Genomic DNA, 22,589 nt, shown 5'->3' with positions numbered 1-22,589 from the left:
CAAATTAATCTGTACTTTATCAAATTAATCTGTAATTGTTAGCATTCCCACTCTAAGAAATCCAAGAGCAATAAAGAATTTCATTCTTTAAAGAAACCTTCTTTATTTATGAGTGCTCTTTAATTTTCTGGTTAAAAGAAAACTGGAATGGATTACTGATTACAGACATGTATTATTCAAAATAGCTCAAAAAATTTTTTAAGCTAATCCATCTGTTCTTACCTTAATAAATGAAATCGCGTTAGAGAAAAATCATGATTTACTTCAGTTATCAACAAAATTAAAAGATGTACATATCTAGGCAGGCTTTAATCCTGTTAACAATATCTGTCGGATAGGATTGCAACAGATTAAACAATGAAAGTCATTGTAAAAAAATTTGCAGCACACTCATATATAAATACTATATGGTAACATTAAAAATTTCGTTTCCATACTTCTCTGTCTAGAACATTCACGAATATCGGTGTAATAACTAATAATAAATACAGTGATCAAGAAAATGTATCGGTGTAATTTTTCTTCCATCAAAAAACTCTCTTCATAACCTGTAAAAGTTTTGTAATATAAATCAAATTTCATGAAATTTAGATCAAAACAGTACTTATAAAATGACACTCTGTTTATTAAGAATGAAAAAGGACGTTTTCTTCCCATTTCTCCCCTTCAAAAGAAAATAAAAATAAAGAATTAAGATTAACTTAAAGTTTGAAAAAAGAAAAAAAAAAAAAAAAAAAACCTTAAATACATGCATTTGTAGTACTTATTGGATGCAACGCATTATGTGTGCACATCATTTTCAGTATGCAATAACAATATATTAAACATCTGATTCCAACAAAAGTACGAAATAGCATTTTCTTAAAAATACCATAAAAAATATATCTAGGGCTTGAGGCCTCCTAGTCAATCTAACTTGCTTATTTGATGACCCCTTACTAAACTAATTTTGAATTTTTTCTACTTTTTTAAATAACAGTTTTTCTTTAGTTTGTTTTACAGCATTAATTTGCTGCTCTGTTTTTCTATCAGTGAATATATTAATTATAGCAAAGATTATATAAAGTTATTATACCAAAGATTTTCATTCAAATCAATTTTAACGAGTTTAAATTCATTCTATTTAAGCTCGCGTGGAAACCGCGGAAAAGTAAATTTTCGAGTAAAGGTCACTTGCTATTTTCTAGTTATATTCTAGTCACCAGATTCTTTTCCGAAGGTTTGACGTCACAGAGGTAAAGCCGATTTCATTTGCTGAAAATAAAGTACCTCTACTTATTACGTAAACAAAAATAAAAACATTCCAATATTTAAATCTCCGCATAAACTGCAACCGCTATTAAAATTTGTGTGTATTGTGCAAAGGTGACAGATGTGCGTATAGTTTATACGTGGCATGGTATTTGAAGATTAAATTTTGCAATTAAACAACGTTTTATTTGAAAAATGTCTTCTCCCGATTCTAGCAGTGAATTAAAAGCAGGACATCCTCCTGCAGGTATTGTATAATATTCTGAATTTTAACATGGTTTATGTTCAGTTGTCTTTGAAAGAAAGCATGCAAACTGGACTTTAAACTATAAAATTCTTTCTTGATACATCATTTTTTTAGCAACATTCTTATTATTCATTTTTTTTTTTTTTTTTGCAATTTTGTTTAAAGGAAATGATCTTAAATTTTAAGATCATTTAACATATACCTTTTAACAATGTTTTTTCAATTTCTTTTATAAGCTTGATATAAAGAAAAAAATTCTTTTTGCTTGTTGTCGAGTTATTTGATCATTTCATACTCTAATTATTTTATGCATGCTCTACTTCTGCTGATGCATTTCTTCTGATAAATATTTTGAATTCTTATTTTGTATTTCTTGAGTTTATAAAATTACATTCATTTTCATCATTTGTACATCATTGCGTCATTTCGTGAACCTTTAATAATTAGCATGGAACAAAGTAAGGGCAATTTTTCGAGCAAATAAACAAATAAAATCCCTGTTTCCGATAAAATCTAATGATAAATTGAAATATAAATAAATTTTGGAAGAATATCATTACCGTTGTTTTTATAAATGTATTAATTATTAATTAGCATACATTTTAAATATCTCTTTAATATGGAATACATGCTGAATTATGCATTTTTCTCTATAAATTCATTTTGCTTGCAAGTTTTGGATAAAAAACATTTTAATGCTAAAAATTTGGATACTTCCATGTTTTTTCTAAGTTGCTGTGAAGCAGTTATTATAAGTTCATTCATTTTTTTATAAAATAGATGAAAAAATTTTAAAAATTATAGTTGATAGCGACATGCATGTAAAAAAATAATAAAAGTCAATAATAAAGAAAATGAGATAGCCGCTTATAGGCATTATAAGTTATTTAGATTATGGCAAAACCGTAAATCAAAATGTTTACTTAAGTATTTGAAGATGTCTATTCTATTCTTAGAGGAGTTAATTTTATTACCTGTCTTAAATTATTATTTACAATGAGTTAATTGGGCTTAGCATTAGAATATTTAAAAATGAATTGTATATAATTTTGATTATGAAAGTCAAAATAAGATTAAAGCTTGTTTGTGGATAGATAGCATTGGGCCAATTTAGATTAAATCAACAATTTCTTACCATGAATGATTTTTAAAGCAGTTTATGAGGATATGCCATTTATATAGACGATTTTTTTTTTGATCTTGTGAACTGTTGCAACTTTATTAGATAGGAGTCAAGATTTAACGATAAAACCAAAAATATTTAAAATTTTCTTTTTATCATCCTTTTATAAAAGAAATAAGGCATTTGATAGCATAACGATAACTGATACCAAGTGATTTACAGTAAAATAAACATTAGTAAGCTGATTAACATAAAAGTCAGTCTGCATTAGTTGCTGTTAATCAAGCAAATGATACATATTCGAATACTTTTTGTATTAGCATTTTGTAAATTAAGCATTAAATCCATTATCTGCATCAGAATTGCAGAGTGCAATGGCCTGTTTGTAATGTCTCTTAATTGAGTTTTGCATTCTTTCAAGGGTGAATCTCTAGGGAGAGGTCTGATTTTTAAGGGTACGTATTAATATTTAAAGCAGAAACAGGGTGGCCATGGCACTTGGAGAGCTGGGTTAGCTAGAAAAAGGCAGGGAATTTAATTTGAAAAACAGGAATTTTTTTAAATTTCCATAAAAACAGTAAAATAGAGGAAATTTTAAGTCTCTTAGTTCTTTTCTCATCTAAGTGCCAATCTTTGAACATTGCAAGCACAAAAGATAGTAGTCATAGCATTAAAAATAATACAACTGTGTGATTGTGGAACTCATCTTTTTTTTTCTGTACAGATCAGTATAATTTAGATTTTAGAAGTAGTTCTCTTCCCATGCGATTCCCAGATTGCAGTTGATGGGAATGCATAAGAGTACTGTAATTGTGCGAAAGAATAGAATAAATTTCTTGGGCTGGAATAGCAATATTCAATCTGTGGAAGCATGGAAATGGTGTATAGTCACTTGCATGTGAATTTATTGAATGGTTTATTATTATTATTATTATTATTTGAGAAATTGTGAGCTTATTTAAAGTAGGTTGTATAATTTTTTTAAACAATGAGTTGCTCAAAATCTGTTTTTAACATGGATTGAATGGATAAAAATGTCAAACCCGAGTTTACTGATTGGATTAGAGAAGTTCTGCAAAATCTATTTGCTATGTACTGCTCGCTTTGTAAGAAGATAAAAAACTTAAGTAATATGGGAAAACAGACACTTATTAGTCATGCCAAAAGTGGAAAACATACAAAATTGTGTGTTGGTTAAAAAAAGTCATAATTGATATAGGACTTGGTATCGAAAAGGAAGATGTTATGCTAAGTCCAAAAATATCGAATTTGCTGTTTGAAAATAAGCCAGTTTTTCACTTTTTGCCTCAAGAACTCATTTAAAGCTAAACTTTTATGGACATTAAAACTTGTTGAATCATATTTGTCCCTTAATGCACTTCATTGGTATATCTTTTTACGTATATTTTCATGTTTTCACTTATAGTGAAATAACCAAAAATTTACTTTTAGTTGTATAAAAATGCCATACATTATTTGTTGGGATAAGCTTCAATTTTTCAATAATCTGTTAAGAAATCTTTAAACAATAAAAAATTTATAATGTGCCGTGATGAAGCCTTAAATTGCATTTCACAAAAATACCCAATGGATCTTATTGTAATATATTGGTGGAAATCGACCAATACTTTCCAAAAAATATTGCAATTTAATATTTTCAAGGCATACCTCTGCACAAGAATTGTTTGAGAATTCTATAGAGGTTATATGAAGTTGACCATACTATTTTCACAAATTAGTATGAATGAACTAAATGTAAATTTAAAATTTTTAAAACGTATCAAAGAAGAATTTTCCTTTCAAAATAACTAAAATTTAGAATTTTAGATTACTTGTGGACTACACATTTATTGAACATATCAGTATGAATGTAAATCTACTGATGGAAAGTAGACATTTTTCTAGAGCAATGTATACAACATTTAAAGATATTCTAACTAGACATGGCAATATCCTGGAAATTTCTGGGTCTGGATATTCATTAAATTTTATTCTTTCCACTGGGTAGAAAATATCAGTCTTTACGAAAGTACTTAAAAAGTTTTTGACAATTTATAACAACAACGTAGCCTTTCTTATATTGTTAATATTCTTCAACCATTTCTTTAAAAAATTCAAACACCTGAAGCAATGGGGCCTTTTTTATTTGGAAATCTTTTCATTTTTGTTAAATGTTTAATTAAAAACATTATCAAAAGAATTATAATCAAAGAAGCCAAAACTTTTATTTTTGAAAGAACTTAATGATCCTAAAATCTAAGGTTGAGAAAAAATACCCATATAGGAATAAAGAATACAAGTTATTTAATTACTAGTTGAGCTACTGAAACTGGGGTGGGATGGGGACACCTTTTTAACTGAGGGTTTTATATTTGTGAAGAATACTATTAAAATATATTCGAATGCATGTCTAAACATTTTACCATTTCAAAAATTGCATTTTGTTTAAATCCACATTTATAAAAGAACCTTGCTTTTTGCCACATTTATAAAAGGAGTGCTGTTCACGCATTTCCTTTTATATTGCAAATATAAACAGTAAAAATGTAGAGATTTTTTTTTTTTTCTTTTTTCCTTTGAGTATTGAGTGGCAACCCTGAAAAAGTCACAAGACTACACGAGTCAAAAATTAAATTTTCTTAGTTGTAATATGTTGTAACTTATCCTGAGTTTTGTTCAGTTTTTAACATTAAAAATAAGAAGAAAACATCAAACAAATGAAAATTTACAAAGTATTTTTTTTCTGCATTTTATCCAAAATGGAGTACAAATTTCTCCACAAAGAAATAAAAATTTTGTTTTTGGGGAATAAAATATATGCTTTTAGCATTTAATTCATTCTTATTGTACATTTAATGGTACAAAAGAAATATTTTTATTTTATATACTATATTAAGGTATCGCTACTTCAATCCAACAGTCAAGTCTGTTTCGTTTTACCTCTTGAAAAGAATTCAATTCAAATTTTCTTTTATTTTTCAAAGATAATTGTAAAACCCAAAGTTCTAATAATCATCTCATTCTTATTTACTCTGGTTACTTGCTGACTGTACGGACATAACAGGGTCCATCATAAAAATCATGTCTAGTAAAAATACTGATAACAAATTTTTTAAAACTGTTTCATAATTTGGATATTATGATGTTAGGACCTATCCCTGTTACAACTAGTTCTTAACTCTCCCATTTAAAAAAATATGAAAATTTGACAATTTTTTGTGTATTAATTTGTAGCATATTGGATATCAAAAGAAAGAGCATAAAATTTGTAAGGTGTAAAATAACACTTTACTAATATTCTAACTCAATGAAGAAAGCTTTTTGATCCATTAAAAAATTTCCATTAATAGTTTTTCATAAATTTTTGGACATTTACACAGCTGTAATTCAAAGTCAAGTTCACATATCTTAATGAAAAAGGATTTATTCCATATATATTAACAATACATCTGTACCAAATTTTATGAAAATCTGAGATGGTGAAGTTTACAGAGTATGTTGAGTTGATCGAGCTGGACCCCAATTAATTTTGTTATGTTGTATATATTTATCAATTAAAAAGAATATTCCAGAGATTAAGAATTTGTAGTTTTCACTAATATACATTTATTATAATATGAAAGTTTCAAATAAAATGTTAAAATTGTACTAGTATATTTATATACATATTGTTAGCTTAATTTATATTTTATATTATTTGAATATATAAAAAATTATATACTTGAATAATGCTTTTCTTGTAATAATTTAAGTATGTATTTTAAATCAATTAAATAATTTCTAAAGGGCTCTTTATTTATTCTATTATATTAATTTAAGTACAAAAAATGTTACTGTGTTTTTTTTGTTTTAAATATTTATATAGTATAGAACAGAAAAATACTTTTTAAGTAATGTAACTATTAAAATTTGCATGTTTAATAATTGACTTAATAGAATTTATTTTCAATTTTTCCATTAGAAAGATAAAATATAGCTCCTTACTTGATCCTAATTGTTATGCCAGTTGTAGTATTATTTGTGTTTTAAAAAAATATGATTTTCATCCATAGAAATAAATACAAATTTTTATTTTTTTAATGAATTTTTTCAAATTTTATTATTTGTAAAATAAAAATATTTTAAATGTATAATAAATTTAAAGACATAATGTTTATAATATAGTCATATGAAGTTTAAATGTTTCATACTTTATATTATATGTATTTTAAAAGAAAATTCCGCAGAAGGAGGAATACGACATGCTTACAAATTTTAGTTGTTACATGCATGACATGGTTTGTCATTTCTGAGTCATAAATTTTTCTTGTACTTTGATAATGTTCAAGAAATTTCTGTTCAATGTATTTCAGAGTGAATGCATATTACTTTGGTTTGTTGTATTGATAGAAATTCTTGCAAAACTTGTTTGTCATTCAAGTAATAAAGAGTATTGATACGTCTATGATAAAAGTCCACAGATTTGTTTCTTCCAGTTGTCAAATGGTTGGGACCTTTCTTCCCTTGAATAAATAAAAGCACTCATTAAAAAAAAAAAAAAAAAAATCTTTTGAAGTTAACATTATATAATTTCCTTATACTTAATTCATTATAGAATTTATCATTATTTGGTGGTTAACGTAATGTTAAATTTCTAGTGAAAGCTGGTGGCATGAGAATTACTCAGCACAAAGTTCCATCTCATGATAAACCTCCAGAGGTGAAAAAGACTGAAGGTGAAGAAGAAGAGGAGGAAGTGGAAGTAACACCTAGGTAATTTTTCCTTTCTTAATTTCATTGAAAAGTATTCTTATATTAACTTTAAATAATCCATTATATTACTTGAAAGTATAGCCATCTTTTAATTCAAACAAAACCAGAAGTTCAATTGATAGGAACAAAATCAGAATCAGGCATTATAGAATATTTATTAAAATTCTAAAAAAAATTTTAAACCGTGATTTTATTTTCAATAAGTTAGTCAATTTACAGTCAGTTAAAATTCCAAAATTAACTGCATCCCTATCTTTTGGGATAAATAACTATCTCAAATCATTGAAATTGGGCATCCAATATTTTGTAATTCCAAAAAGATTATCTTGTTTCCAAAAAATAATATAAATAAATATTTGTTTAATTTTGAAATGTATTTTATTATGTTTTGTGTGTTGTTTTTAATTCTAAAAGAATTTTAGAGATTAATTAATATACACGAGTTTGAACTTTTTAAATATATATATATAATATTACATGAAAAAAGTAATTGTAGGTTGTTAATAGATGGCATTCCGAACTTCGAGTAATTTTATTAAAGTTTTGCAAATTTTGATTAATTTCTTAACTCAACATCTTGCATTTATCAACAAAATTCTGTTTCTTCAAATTTAAATGTTATCAATTAAATATTTCATTTTTTAAACTGGACTTGCAGTTTTGAGGATAATTTGAACCCAAGAAGCTTAAAATAATAGATAAATAAAAATAAAGCCATGAAAATTTTTGAGAGTTGTATATCGTATGTGAAGTAATTAATTTGCATACCGATTTCGCCAATTTTTATTTTGTTTGAAAGTTCATCACCCCTGAATATATTAATCATTGCTCTCAAAAATTGAAGCGTAATCTCAAAGCCGCAATGTAAATATATATACACAATTTGAAAAAAAACTGACTGTCCCAAATACTTATTACTCCAATTTTCATACAAAACCTCATGATGCCTAAATATGTCATATGATTTCTTGTCCCCACCCTCATTAGGAAGTCACATTTTTAAAAGATATTGTAAAATAAAATGACATAGCCACCACTAGACTGATTTCATTAATTTTGCCTCTCTGTGTGCATATCAGCCGGAATACTTTTTTTTACTGTACAAGTGTAATTTAACCCTTCAACCAGCTGGAATATAGAAAGTTGTTCTCTCTGCATTCAACTGTCATTGTTTTAGGAAGAATATGTTTGTAAAGGATTTGATCGTATGAAGAATATAGCTTTTTTTCACTGACATATTATTGAAAATAAAATGTTTGAAGCATAATAATGTTTGAATATTTCAGAAGCATAATCAGTATTACAACATATAATTTTATAACATATTTAAAATACACAAAGAGATTAAAATTATTAACTTGAATCTGGTTTTTTCTATCTACACAAATCAAAGTTTACTTTGTCTTTTAAAAATAAAATATTTCATTTTAATTAAAGTTTTTATACATTTATTTGAGCTTTTTTTTTTTTTTTTTTTTTTTTAGAAAAAAAGATTTGCATACTTGTAAAATTCTATCTATCTCTCTAGCATATATATATTTTTAATTTTATACTACCGTCCACCATTTATGCATTAAGTTCCAAAAACTTGTACAGAAATTTTTTAAAAAATGTCTTTCTAATTTTATTAGCCTGTGTAAAAAATAAATGTAAGAAAAGAAAATGCATTCAAGTGTTTAACCTTAAAAAGAGAGATTATATAATAAGATGGATAAGATTATAAGATAGATATCAACAAAAAGATAAAGCAATGTGAAGTGTTGTTGACAGTCTGATAAAAAAATGTAATACATTTTTACTCAAGTATATGTATGTCATATTTAAGGAATTACATTATTTAGAAATGTGTTATTTATAATTAATATTTTAACCTTCTATTTTTACTATTTAATGGATAAAAATATATTTAATAACACGTGTACTTTTGTATATTCGTAGTTATCTATATTCTTTAGGATCATTTTTTGTCTAGGTGTGATGGTTTGTTATTTTCTGGTATTTTATTGGTCTAGTTTTATTCCTCCCTTCAGTCTTCTACTTTTTGTTCCTTTTTATAAATTGTTAGAGCTGTTTTGCCACCAATTAACACCTATATTATCTAAATAAATAAGTGAAAAAGTTAGATGTTCTTTTTGAATGTGTACTGAGCATAACTTAATGAAATACTTTGCCTTCTTTATGTATGGAAATTTATTCTAAGAAAGTGAGATGGCATTAATACATTCCTCTCTTCCTTCGGCTAATTACCTGATCTATTTACAAGCAACTTTTTTTTTTTTTTTTTTCTTAAAGGACTTGGTTTTTAGTTTCAAAATGCATTTAATGAAAAGATTTCTTTATGAAGCTGTAAAGATATGCCTGTATTGTTGACCTAATGTGAGTGTTTTGCATATTTAAAGATGGCTTCTAATTTATTGAGGCAGGGACTGTTCATAATATAAGATTTAACAATTGGAATTTTTTTTTAAAGTATTGAAACAGACCTTGATTTTTGTGGATGGACAATCCTGAACCACCGTTTTGAATCACATTATGGATGGATTTTGATTTTGAAGATTATTTTGAGCATATAGATCTCAACCACTTTGTGTTGTACTTTACAAAGACAGTTCCAAAAGTACTCTCTGTGGTTAGAAGTTGTGTTTATTGCAATGACAAGTTGTTTCGTATTCTTCTTTCAATCTTTAGCTCTGGAATAATATCAGTTGTCTAGCTTTACACCGTATTATGAGTTTCAAAAAGGCAACTTGATCCAATTCTTGGTTCACCTTTCAAGCTCTCAAGGGTAAGTTGTCAGATATATTCTTAAATCTAGGCACCTGCATGATAATTTGAATGGTTGTGAATTTTTGTTTTCTTAATTTTTATTAAATTGATAAATGTTATTTAAAAAATTTTGTGTGCAATTGTTGCAAAATCTCTACCTTATTTTGAATAGAGATTGTGTGTTTGAAAATTTTGCCCCCCCCCCCAAAAAAAAAGTTGAATTATTAATCAAATTATATTGTGAAACTTTTGAGTGTGACGTAGATTCCATCCTAAATGTTGGTTTGTTTAATCCTAATTTATTTGCATATTGTCATTTTTGATTAAATGCATTTTGCATGATCACTATATTGTCATATTTTACCTGGTTACCGAGCTTTTGATGGATAAATCTAAAATATTTGTTCTAATTTTTATTGTAACATTTTTATGTGAAAATAAATTATGTAACATATTTTAGAGACATTGGCTATTGAATATTTTAAATAATTTTAATTTTATTTTTTTTTTTTTTTTTTTTTTTTTTTTTGTTCAGTCAGTTAACTTACAATGCGCAAGTTATATTTTTTTTATACATGCATGCATTTTTGTTCTTTATCATGAATAGATTTCTTCTTTGGCAGCCCTTCTGTTCTATTATTGGTTTTGTTTCATTTTGATTGAATGTCATCTGAAATTATAAATAAGAGAATTTAAGTGGTCTGCTTGATTTCTTAAATATTAATTATATTTAAAGTTATGCAAATGTTGATCTTCAAAGCCTAAAAATTCACTGTTTGTTAAAATTGAAGGGAAAGTTCAAAATAATTTTATATCCTTTGTTTTGATTTGATTCTTCTTTTTAGTAAATTTAAGTTAAAATGTGTAAAGCATTAAGTAAAATTCCATTGAGAAATGATTTTTAAAACTTCATTACTTTCCTATTGGATGGATAGCAGCTGGAATAAACACTTATAATCTTAATTTTTCACCAACTTCAATATTGTACATATACATACATTTAGGGAGTTGTTGCTCTAAATAGGAAGTGTGATTTTGCAGAATGGTTGGTGTTACAAAAAGAAAATATTGAAGTATGTTACAGATTTCATAATGAATAAATGTCAAATTTGAAATATAATATTTATTCACTGGTAGCTGTAATATTTACAAATCCTCCTCGTACATGAAATATAATAGAATAAAAATAACTTTGTGTACTTTAATTTCAACAGTGACAAAAAGATTGATTCTTAAAATTCAAAATTTCATTACCTATTATAATAATGGTGTTGTATGGTTCTAAATTAAAATGCATTTATAAAAAGAAAAATATGCCTTTAAATGTTACTAAAATTAAGCATTATATTTGTAGTTTTGAAATTAATATTGTGAAAATTGCAGTTTTCTATACATTTTAAATCAAGAAGTTTTTTTTAGAAGTGCATTGAGGAGTTATTAGCAAAATGCACAAAATTTTATTCTATATAAAAGATATTGACAATCTCAATATGCAAATTGTATTTGTTACAATTAAATGTTTCCAAGTCAAATGATATATAAATGCTGATAAAACACACATTAAGAAATTCACTTTAAGATGCTTTTTAACACATTCACAGACAGTTTTAAAATGTGAGTAAAACTAGCAACGTTAAATTTTTATATTCTGAGTTAGTCTTTCTTTCAAAATATTTATAAAGTAATATCCTAGTTGATGTGACAATTCAAAAAAATAGAAAAGAAACTCACTTTTTTTTATTGACAAGTATTTGTATTTGACTGCTTTCTTTAGACTCTATACAAATGTGTTAAAAATTGTTGAATTTGGGTTTTCACATATGTAAGATGCACTTACAAGATTTTGTGTTATTAAATTATCTTCCTTGGCATACTACCATTCATATTTCAAATTATTATGGCTGTAAAAGTATATTAAATTTAACTCAATCAATCACCAACTGTAAAATACTAATTTGTACACTTTTTTTTCCAGCCCTCCCAAGCAGCAGCTGATTATTTCAGGTGTACCAGCACGGGTAAGTAGATTTTATTAAGTGATTCATATTGATAGAAATTTTACATAGTTAAGAAATAGAATATTATCTCAAAGATACTTTTTTTAGATGTAATTGATTTTGCTTACTATAGCAGAAATAAAAATGTTGAGTTTTCCTAAAAATAATCTATTGTATAACAGATTAAATTGTTGAGTGTTATATGAGAAAATGTATGTTTAGCTAGTTTATATTAAAGAATACAAAATGCATTAAATAATATTTGATTTTTTTAAAACTTTTTTACTATATATTAAAACTTTTAAAATGATAATTGCATGAATTGGCGAGAATCCTTCGAGAATATTCTACTAAAAGAATCCTCACTAAGGTCATACAATATTTTTATCTATATTCCTAATATATGTTCTATATTTATTCCTTTATTCACTTTAGTATTTCAGTAGAACCAGCTTCATTGTATCCATTATGATAGTGTGCTTCAAAATGTATTTAAAGCAGAAAATATTTTTCTTTATGATTACTGGAGAATTCAGTTTTTCTATTTCATTCACAATTTTAATGTTGATTACTTCTTGCTACTTAAAATTTATTTTGCTCAAAAAATAGCATATCATATTTAGATATTTTTTTCATCTGTTATATCAACAGCCTTAGTACATGATTATTTCCAATGCCAAAAAATGCTGTTTTTCTTTTGTAGATCAGTTATATGGATAAGTATTGTAATTCTTATGTTTTCAGTTTGTAATTTTTCAAGGTTCCTTGTTTACTAAATCTTTCTTCCCCCAACATGATTTTGATTTACTGAATTAAGTTGTCTTTAACAATTCCATTTAAGAGAAGCTGTATATTGTATACATAGAAACAGATTAAATATAGATTCGCATACCTGCGACATTTTTGTGCAAATGTAGATTTTTTTTCTAAGAATTTAAATAGTTTTAATAATTTCTTGAAGAGCTTTTATTAAACTAATCAAGTCCAGAATTAGAATTTTGTATTAGAAATAATATTATCTATTTCTCTTAATTATTCTGTACCTCAATAAATATATCCCTTCCTCTTCTCATTTATAATGCTGTTAGATTTTTATTAACATTAATATCATTTTTTTTTAAGAGAAGAAAAGAGTGTGAATGTTTTACAGGGTTTGTTACAATATGGCTGATTAATTAAACATAAAATTTTTAGAACTTTTTCTATTACTAGTTGAATTTTTGTATTGTAATATCTTCTAATAAAAGGGATAATTTAAACATTTTAATTATAGTTTAATAGAAACAATCAATATTGGGTCATTAGAATTGAATTGCCCTTATTTAATGTGCTGAAAAGAAAAATCTCTAGACAGTCTAGGTCAAAAGAATGCTTACTTTGTTTGATTGAATTTGAAAGCATGGAGTAATAAATGATACTGAAGGAAAGAAAAAAAAAAGAATTTTAAGAAACATAAAATGGTTCATTTTAAACTCTTTATTAGGTATTTTCATTAGTTTACTGTATCATTTCTTTTTTACGATTATACCTTAAATGTCCTGCAATTAGTTTTTCTTCCATTTATTTATCTGGTCTCTTGAAAAGCATAGAAGTAAGGCCATTGTTATAATTATATCTTGTTTAACTTTTCTGTAGCTGTTATTTTTAATAATGAATTCAAAAATTATTAAAACTTTTATAACATGACCAATGGATTATGTTATTTGTTATATGTCAGTCTTTTTATATTCATATAGGAACTTTTTACATAATTTTACCTTTTTATTCTTTGCCTAAAATAAACAACTGACATTCTTTGACTGTTTTTTCTTCAAATAAACGTTTTATTTCTAAGAATTCAGACTTAAATAAACCTAAATGAAACTTGTATCATGAGAAGTAACAAATCTTTCTAATGATAATCAGATTTATCAGTTTGCTTATTTTATATATGAGCAGTATTTGTTAGTGAAATTTTTTTTATTGTTCAATTTCAATTAGGTGTTTTAAAAATTTTAATTGTGCCAGTTTCATCTACTAAGGGAGATGAAAAATTAGATTGAGTTTCCATTATGAAATTTTAAAAATACAAACAATTAAAATAAATTATTAGTAAAACTATGAAGATTTGCTTAAAGAAAATGAGTATTCAGGGTGAATCGTTTTCATCTGAATGCTTATTTTTATGCTCTTAAAAATTCTGTGCCTAGGAAACCCATTATAAATAAGCGGCAATGAAAAGGCAAATTTTTCTTTTTAATTTCAAACTTCATATGTCTGTGTTTTACATTTAATGACTGTATTGTCATCAATTTTTATCATAGTTTTTATTTCTTTTTTTTTCATTTGCTATTCCTAATGCATATATATACACAATAGAACATCTTTTAAATCTATCACTTCCTTTAATGCTGTTCTGTATGTGTGTATGCATGTATACATACTTAGTTTATCCTAATGTGGTATGAATGTCTTTTGAATGCATACTAAAAAATGAAAAAAAAGATTATATTTTTAAATATAATTTTGATTTCATGAATAGAATTAATTTTCCTAAGTATATAAACATGAATACATGGTCTTGAGTAAAATATATCCTTGCTTGATGTTTTTTATTTCCCCCTTCAAATGCATAATTACCTAACTAAGCATTTTCATTTGAAATAAAGATATAGTTTCCGATTAATTTTTGGTATTCCATGTGTACCTATTTTAACGGAGAAATTATCATTATATTTATTGATTTGCATCTATATCAATGTTAACTATTACAGTCATCAATATACAAATAGTTCTATATAATTACAAAGAATGCAATAACATGCTTAGATCCTTATAGCAAAAGTGTAACAGAATTTAGCAATTATATCCTCTTCCTCCAAGCAAAAGAGTTCCCAAATTTCAATTGGGATTGAAATTGTGTTGCATTATATTCGTGTGCAAACAACAAGATACATCAATGTAATTCAATTATCATAGAAAGGCCAAAAAAAAAAAAAAAAATGTTAAGTTGAAATTTAGATAAGTGTTTCAATTTCTTTGATAGGAATCTTTTTAATATTTAATTCATATATCATTGTATTTTAGGGAGATGCTGATTTTCCTACAGAAGCAGTCCAAGCATTCCATAACAAGCCTCTTCCTTCCCATGACTACAGGCAAGTTACCAAGCCAAATATTATCCATCAGCCAAGGAAGTAGTTTGGGGATTGTTTTATTGTTTTGACCAGTGACTTCACAAGTGAAGAGGTCCTTAAATACTTCAATTGGTTATTATTATTATTATTATATTGGGAACATTTTTGTTGTATTTTTTTATGAACGACAATGAAAAAGATAAATTTGCTGTTAATACATTGATTACTAAATAAAATAAATTTTTCAATAAAATTTTGAATTCTTTGTTAGAGTGAATGTCTTTCTGAATATTTTTGCAATTTGATTTGAAAATCTTGAAACCAAAAGTTAAATTAATGGGGGAAAAAAAAAGACTCAAAGACAATTGGATATTTATTAGCTTTTTATCATTTCATTTTTTTTTTTTTTTTTGCAGCTACTGTACCAGTTACCAATTTTGTATATCATTTTACTCACTGTTTTGTTCACACGTCATAGCTAAATTTATTACTTTTTTAGAAAGGACCAGAATTAGCAATTTTCCAGATAATTGATAGAAAATATAAATCCTAAATGATTTGAAAAAGGGGAAGTATATTTCTACTCCTGTTATTTAAAAATTAACTATGCAAATCAGACTATCAAATTTTAACTCAATTATAGATTCCTAATTTTTTTTTTTATCCTTCTTAAAGTTAAAAACAATGTAAAATCTGTGCATTCAATTGACACACTGAGCATGATGCTTCACAGCTAATACACGCAAGTCAAAGTCAGTCGAGCGCCAGTGCTTTACGAGGTTGTACCTGCAGTTGTATGATTAAAGGAAAGGGGATTACTATCTTTTGATGCTGCTACCTATTCTCACATTAAAAGAGAAATAATTAAAATGTAAATACTGTAAAAATATTATCTTATTTCTACAAATAAAATAAAGTGCAGAGCGTCATGAAAATTAAATTTCTGAATGTGAATATTAAGCATTTTTAAGGTGCTTAATATTTTCGAAGTGTGAATAAAGTTTGTATTATTTCCTTGCACACTAACTGTGATAATTCGAAAACAGAGTCATAAAGGCTTGTTTGCCGAATGTATCAAGAAAGAAAATCAACAAAAGGGAAGCATTTGGAGATGGGATCCAGGATGAAATATATCAATTTTCCGACTCCGTTCCCTACCATTTTTATATCCAAGGGTGCCAACACATATTAAGAGAACGCTTAATGGGCATTTTTTCCCTCTCCCTCTTTATTCAACAGTATGCATTGCCGTTTATTAAAATACTGGAAAATTTCGAACTTGTATTGATTTGTATAGAATTTAAATATGAAGAATTACATTTATCTGACATAACGAAAGGAATTATGTGGTGTTGGAAAGAGAATACTCAATTTAGTCTAATCAGTTGAAAATAAGATTTCAGCAGAATAAATTTGATAAGCTAGAGATACATTGAACTCGGACTTACTCTTACAATGGAGCCTCTACGTAATATATCATGCATTTGATCATCGTTCTCGTTAATATACCATTTTGGAGCAATCCCTTGAATGGCCTAATTAAAGGGATTTTACTGTATTATACTGAATTGTAATTAATTGCAATATGCAATTACTAGATTTTACATGATAATCTAATGTATGATGAGATTTTAACTTGAAGCCATAAATTTTCTTTGATTTTTTTTTTTTTTTTGTGTGTGTGTGTGATATTTTAAATAGTGAATCCAGGTGTAATGAATGGAGGCATTCAAAAACTTTTTTAAAAAGTTCTTCAATATTTTTATTTTTTAATGTTCAGATTCTATAATTCCATACGATTTTTTTCCTAATGAAATCTCTTGACATTTAAAGATTTGTCAGATAGACATGATGCATAAACCATTGAAGCACAAAAATTAGAAATTTATTTTTGGAGTATTAGAGGTCCACTAAGAATAAATTTTTCAAAGTTTAAGAAGCAATTAAAAAAATTCGCAATTTTTAGAAGTTTAAATTTTTTTTTCTATTTTTTAATTAATGTGTTTTCACTACAACATCAAAGTATATTATCACACAGAAAATATTTTTACATCATTTTAAAGGTAAAAATAGCTTTTCAATTATACAAATTTTCCTTGAATATATTATTTTTTCCCCATCCTTCTTTAATTTTAGTAATTTCTGAAAAGTTAGTTTTGGACAGAATTTCTAACAAAGATTTTGATTATAATGGAACTGAAAACAATATCATTGCTTCTTCAGAACGTTGATTCGTATGATTTTACCACTGCTAAAGTCGTGGTAAAAATGCTTTCATTGCTTTAATTAAAAAATTTTTAAAAATATATGTAGCTCACCGAATAAGATTCTTCATTTGATGATTTTCTTAAATTTTGAAGCAATATGATATAGTGTCTTACACTGGCTTTAAAGATTACTTTTTAAATAACTGCTTCATTTGGAATTTTAAAATTTTCATTTTGCTTCTAACTCAGAACTAGCTTCTTTTAACTTCATGAATTTGTTTTCATTATTTATGAAAACTAGGACTCGTTAAAAGTATTTTCATTTCATTGTAAATGCTGTAATTTTTCAAATTTCGTTTTGTATATACGTTAAAAAGCAGTTTTTATTAAATTTTTAAATCATTAAACATTGAAAAAAGACCTTTACTAAATGTGAGAAGCAAAAGGACAATTTTTTTTCATTTTGTCTATTTTTTGAACATTATTGTTCTTTTCTGTTAAAAAAAATGACCTAAAAATATCATTTAAAATATAGCATTGCTTTATTTTCAATTTCAAGGCAGTTTTGCCAGTCTTATGATGGTAACTATTCTGGAATGCTTTAGTTTTTAGCTTTAAAATATTGCAGATAAAATTAATTGCTAAACATGCATTAGTGCAGGAAGAAATTTAGACATGTCGAATCTTATTTGTTGTGCATACCTAAAAATCAAATACAAAATTTTCGATCATGTTATACTTCTACATCACTATTGACAATTTTTAAAATGTCTGTATTTAAATAAATTGGTAATTTGTTAATTTTAAGATATGTTGAAAAGATCTTTAATGTAATAACAGTTGACATAATTCTTTGGCATTGATAGTTTTTAAGTTTTTGTCAAAACTAAAATGACAATGTTTTACAATAGAAAGCATTATAGAAATATAAAATTAACAAAATTTATGAATATACATTTAAAACTTATTTTTTAAAGATCTTTTTTTAATGAAAACTATGCATTATTATAAAGTGAAAAAATTCCTGTGGTTTGAAATTTCACAGGTTTATGTATACACACATATACAAAAGTACTTAATTTTTGCAATTTCTCACTACATGGCCTGTAAAAGTACAAGATATGGAAATATCCTTAAACTATTTTAATGTACAGATATTTTGATTCTTCCCCAAGTAATATAGTAATTCACAGAAACACTTTCTATCAGTTTTGCATTCCCAGTTCTCTATCTCGTAGTTACCTCTAAAGTTTTTGAGAAGGCATAAAATATAGAAACTGCTATAATTTCTGAGTGTCAATGGATTATATTAGCATTTATAAAATATTCTTATAATCACAAACTGGAATATGCACTTTCTCTTGCAATTTTTAAAAAATCAAATCCCTTTCGAAGTATTAAGTGTTGTATTTTGAATGTCTTCATGGCGATTTCTGTCATTAGCATTTAATTTAGAAATAACCAGATCTAAGGTCTTCCCTATATATATACACACACTGTATAAGAAAAAATGGATGAACCATACTGATAAACTGAATGCCTCTTAGTGTTTATCTGGGGAAAAGCAACAGGAAGTGTTCAACATTTCTTGAAATATTAGTATATAAAATGAATGTTTATATTTAGTTACTAAAAAACTAAAAAGTTTTTTTTTTTAAGAAAAAAATTTTCTTTGCAAAACTACCAACAGATGCCATGCATATCACTGCAAAATTCTTCACCTTCTCTGTAAGTATGATTGACTGAATACCCAAGACTAGCACTTTGTCCATTAGAAATGTTCATCTAAATAGGTTTGAGGACCAGACAAGTTTTCTGAAAACTTTCAAAAGATAACTGAATTTTCATTTACTTACCAGACATTAGCCAAGATGGATCCCCTTTTTTTTATCCATTACACAAGAACACAGGCGTTTCAGTAATCTGAAGTACCTAAATTCGAATATCTCAGAAATGAAAAAACAAAAAAAGATTGATTACTTACCTCTTATTCTCTAATTGGAAGTCAGAAAAAATTAAGGCCTTGGATAAAATAATACTCAAAATAACCTTCTTGTTATAATATAAACCATTTAATGCTTATTTAACCAAAAAATATAACAATGCAATTTCAAAATTCCATGATGTCATGCAACTCTGCATCACAACGACACTCACTTTATCAATTACAGAACACAATGCATTATTTAAAAAAAAAATTAAGCTAGCATTAGTTATTTAGAGAAAAAATGATTTTACCTGAAAAAAATTTATTCCTAAAAAAATTAAAAATTTATTTAAAACCTGATAACACCAATTTGCATTTGCTAAGAAATCATACAAAATTTCATTCATTTAACTTGCAACTTTTTTTTTTTTTTTTTTTTTTTTTTTTTTGATACCACATTCACAGACATGCAATTCCAAAACAGAATAGTGGAGCTAGGGCAAAATTTTGAGCTCACATTTTTTGACAAGTTAATTTTTCCTTTTGATACATGGGAAAGTAGAATAATTTTATTCATATTCATTTATTTTTGATATCTTGAAATGACCCACAAGTAAATTTCAAGCAGCATGAACATTTTGTTTTATATTTTATTTTTAGAAGCCTTGAATCGTTCAGTATATGCATTTTTAAAACTACATAATTCCAAAATATTGTTGAAAAATATTTTCTTGTATAAAAAATTTTGCAGTAAAAATATTTATATACTACTATTGGAGATTTATTAATGTTGAAATATAAGTTAGAAATGCTTTATATAAATTTCTCTCTCTTTCTATATATATATTTACACACACACAAAATGCTAATGAACTGAATCTTATTACTTATTATTGAATAGCAACAGCCAAATGTAAATAAGCATCATTCATTTCACACTTCTCTCACTCTCGCAGCTGCATTTCATTCAACATTTCGCTGAACTAAATAATGAAGCTGCAAAATATTAGATTTCCATGGATGTGGGCCTGCTGTTTCACTAGTTTCATTCAGTCAAAAGAAAAATATGTAAAAGAAGTCAAGATGTTAGAAACAAGCGTCAATATTTAACCTAGTACAAAAAGCATTTAATTTGTGACTGATCCTTCTCCAACATATCATTGAGAATTTTCAGGATAAAATTATGAAATTTTGTACATGACCTCATTAGAGGATGTTGCACATTTTACTCACTGGGAATTGTTTTGTACGGAGTCCATATAAAAGTTTAAATTTTGTATTTTTTAAAGTTTAATCCCCTGAAAATTTTAATTGATTTTATAACTTTTTTTATGCAACTTTGTAATTTACAATATATGTCTGTGATCAATATTTAAGGAATAAAAGCCACAGTCAAGGTTTTTAAGACACCCTGTATATATATATATATATTTAAATTTGAATCCCAGTAATTTGTAGCATACTGATATAATTAAATCCATGTTTTCCAGTCATTGAATTTTTTTAATACATTCCATGTTAGGCACTTCAGTGAATAAAAAGTCGCAAATCTGGGCAAGCAAAGCTGGTTACCAATGGCAGCTAGAATAATCAGGGGTGTTTGTGGGACCCCAAAAAAATCCCCTGAAACTTTTACGGACTTACTACCGACATTTTGGAGTTTCGAGAAGGGGAGGGGGGGAGAAATGAAAAATTACAATTATGAAGTATTGAATGACCTAATTATAAAAGTTCAATGAATTACTTTTTTTTGCAAAATTAAGACCTTTGAACCCAGGTCACGTGATCGCACATCTGGTCGAACGAAGTCTCTCCCTTTTTTTTCTGCCGCGCCTACTTGCCGAAAAGAATCCAGAAGAGAATGTCCGAGAACCGGGGGAATGAGTCATAACTCGCAATAAGGAAAGAACAAAAAAGAAGTTTTTTTCCCCCTTTTCACGCATTATCACTGCCTTTGGAGAAAGAAAGGAAAAGTTTTCACCACACACACTGACCTTGCGTTTTCTGCTTTCAAAGCAAACAAAATTACCCTGATCAAAATAAATAATTCATTATTATTCCTACTTCCTTTTGAACGACGATCCCCGGAATTTCCGGGTATCGAAGTTCAAAATCCCCGGAATTCCGGGGTTTCCCCGGAGCACAAACACCCCTGAATAATAATCAGTGCAGATAAGCACACGAGTTGATATCACTTTTAAATCTAATGCATGAAGCTTTTCACAAATATATAAGACCCCCCCCCCCAAAAAAAAAAGATAAAAGAAAAAAATTACTTGAACCAAAAAGTAAACCTGTTTAAGGATTTTTAATGTTACTACACACATTGAGGATAAATGATAGAAGTGACTGAAGGATGTTCTAGCCCTTTGCAACCCTAATATTGAAATGTTTAAAGCTGGGGGGGGGGGGGGAATTATATGCAAAATTTCACAATTAGGTGACAGAATTTCAAACCTTTTTCTTTATTGTTGTGCATTTTTATAACCCATTCAGGACCATGATCACATATGCCTGATATGCGATTCTCCATTCATGGCCCTGGGTATCATATACGAGATGAGCCTTTCCATCTCTATCAGCTCATGATCACGTCGGTATGGTTTCTATTTCGAACATTTTATTTAAAATTTTTAAACACTAGATGGCGATTGAAGTCCGTTATAATTTTGAAGCCTATCTCGTAGTGTTGACCTTCAACATATGCCTTCGGGTTTGAGCTTTTATTTTTTACTTGATCCAGAGTACTTAAACATATAAGAAAATTGTACATGTTTGGTTCTTTTGAGAAGATGGAGCATTTGAAGATTATTGTTTTGCTATGTGTTTCTGTTTATATTTTGACTCAATGGGGAAAGGATGGAATACTTGTGGTTTATGTAGGAGGAATAGATTTGTCCTCTGCAGTTTTGGGTTTGCAACATACTATTTTGCAAATTTTTTAAATCTATTTTACCTTTCCATTATGAAATAATTAACAGTCTTATTATATAGCATTTGACCTTCATTCATGGGCAGGCATTGGTTTATGTATAAACAAATGGCTCTCTAGAAGTGCATCTGTGATTTTGCCTCTTCTTATCTATTAATTTGATATAAATACACAATTGTCTCATAAAATATAAGTGACTAGCAATAAATAAACAGAAATGACTAGACATGGAAACCTAATTATATCATTAAACAAATATTGGAATTCTAGA

The 22,589-nt window shown here is 26.8% G+C and overlaps 1 protein-coding gene across 1 annotated transcript; it reads left to right on the top strand.

The window, feature by feature from the left end:
• The first annotated feature begins 1,331 nt into the window (after positions 1–1,331).
• On the top strand, positions 1,332–15,517 carry LOC129959325 (death-associated protein 1-like). The gene is made up of 4 exons (XM_056072145.1): positions 1,332–1,498; positions 7,259–7,373; positions 12,115–12,157; positions 15,203–15,517. The coding sequence occupies exons 1-4, from the start codon at positions 1,447–1,449 to the stop codon at positions 15,314–15,316; spliced, it is 324 nt and encodes a 107-aa protein (XP_055928120.1). The 5' UTR covers positions 1,332–1,446; the 3' UTR covers positions 15,317–15,517.
• The last annotated feature ends 7,072 nt before the right edge of the window (positions 15,518–22,589 follow it).

Source organism: Argiope bruennichi, chromosome 2 (assembly GCF_947563725.1).
Source record: "Argiope bruennichi chromosome 2, qqArgBrue1.1, whole genome shotgun sequence".
NCBI classification, from domain to species: Eukaryota; Metazoa; Arthropoda; class Arachnida; order Araneae; family Araneidae; genus Argiope; species Argiope bruennichi.
This window is presented reverse-complemented; position numbering and strand designations above follow the sequence as displayed.

Excerpts from the sequence above, each read along its gene's own strand:
- LOC129959325 (XM_056072145.1), top strand. The coding sequence starts at position 1,447 with ATGTCTTCTCCCGATTCTAGCAGTGAATTAAAAGCAGGACATCCTCCT. Across the intron at positions 1,499-7,258 it reads AGCAGGACATCCTCCTGCAG|TGAAAGCTGGTGGCATGAGA; the intron begins GTATTGTATAAT and ends TTAAATTTCTAG. Across the intron at positions 12,158-15,202 it reads TTTCAGGTGTACCAGCACGG|GGAGATGCTGATTTTCCTAC; the intron begins GTAAGTAGATTT and ends ATTGTATTTTAG.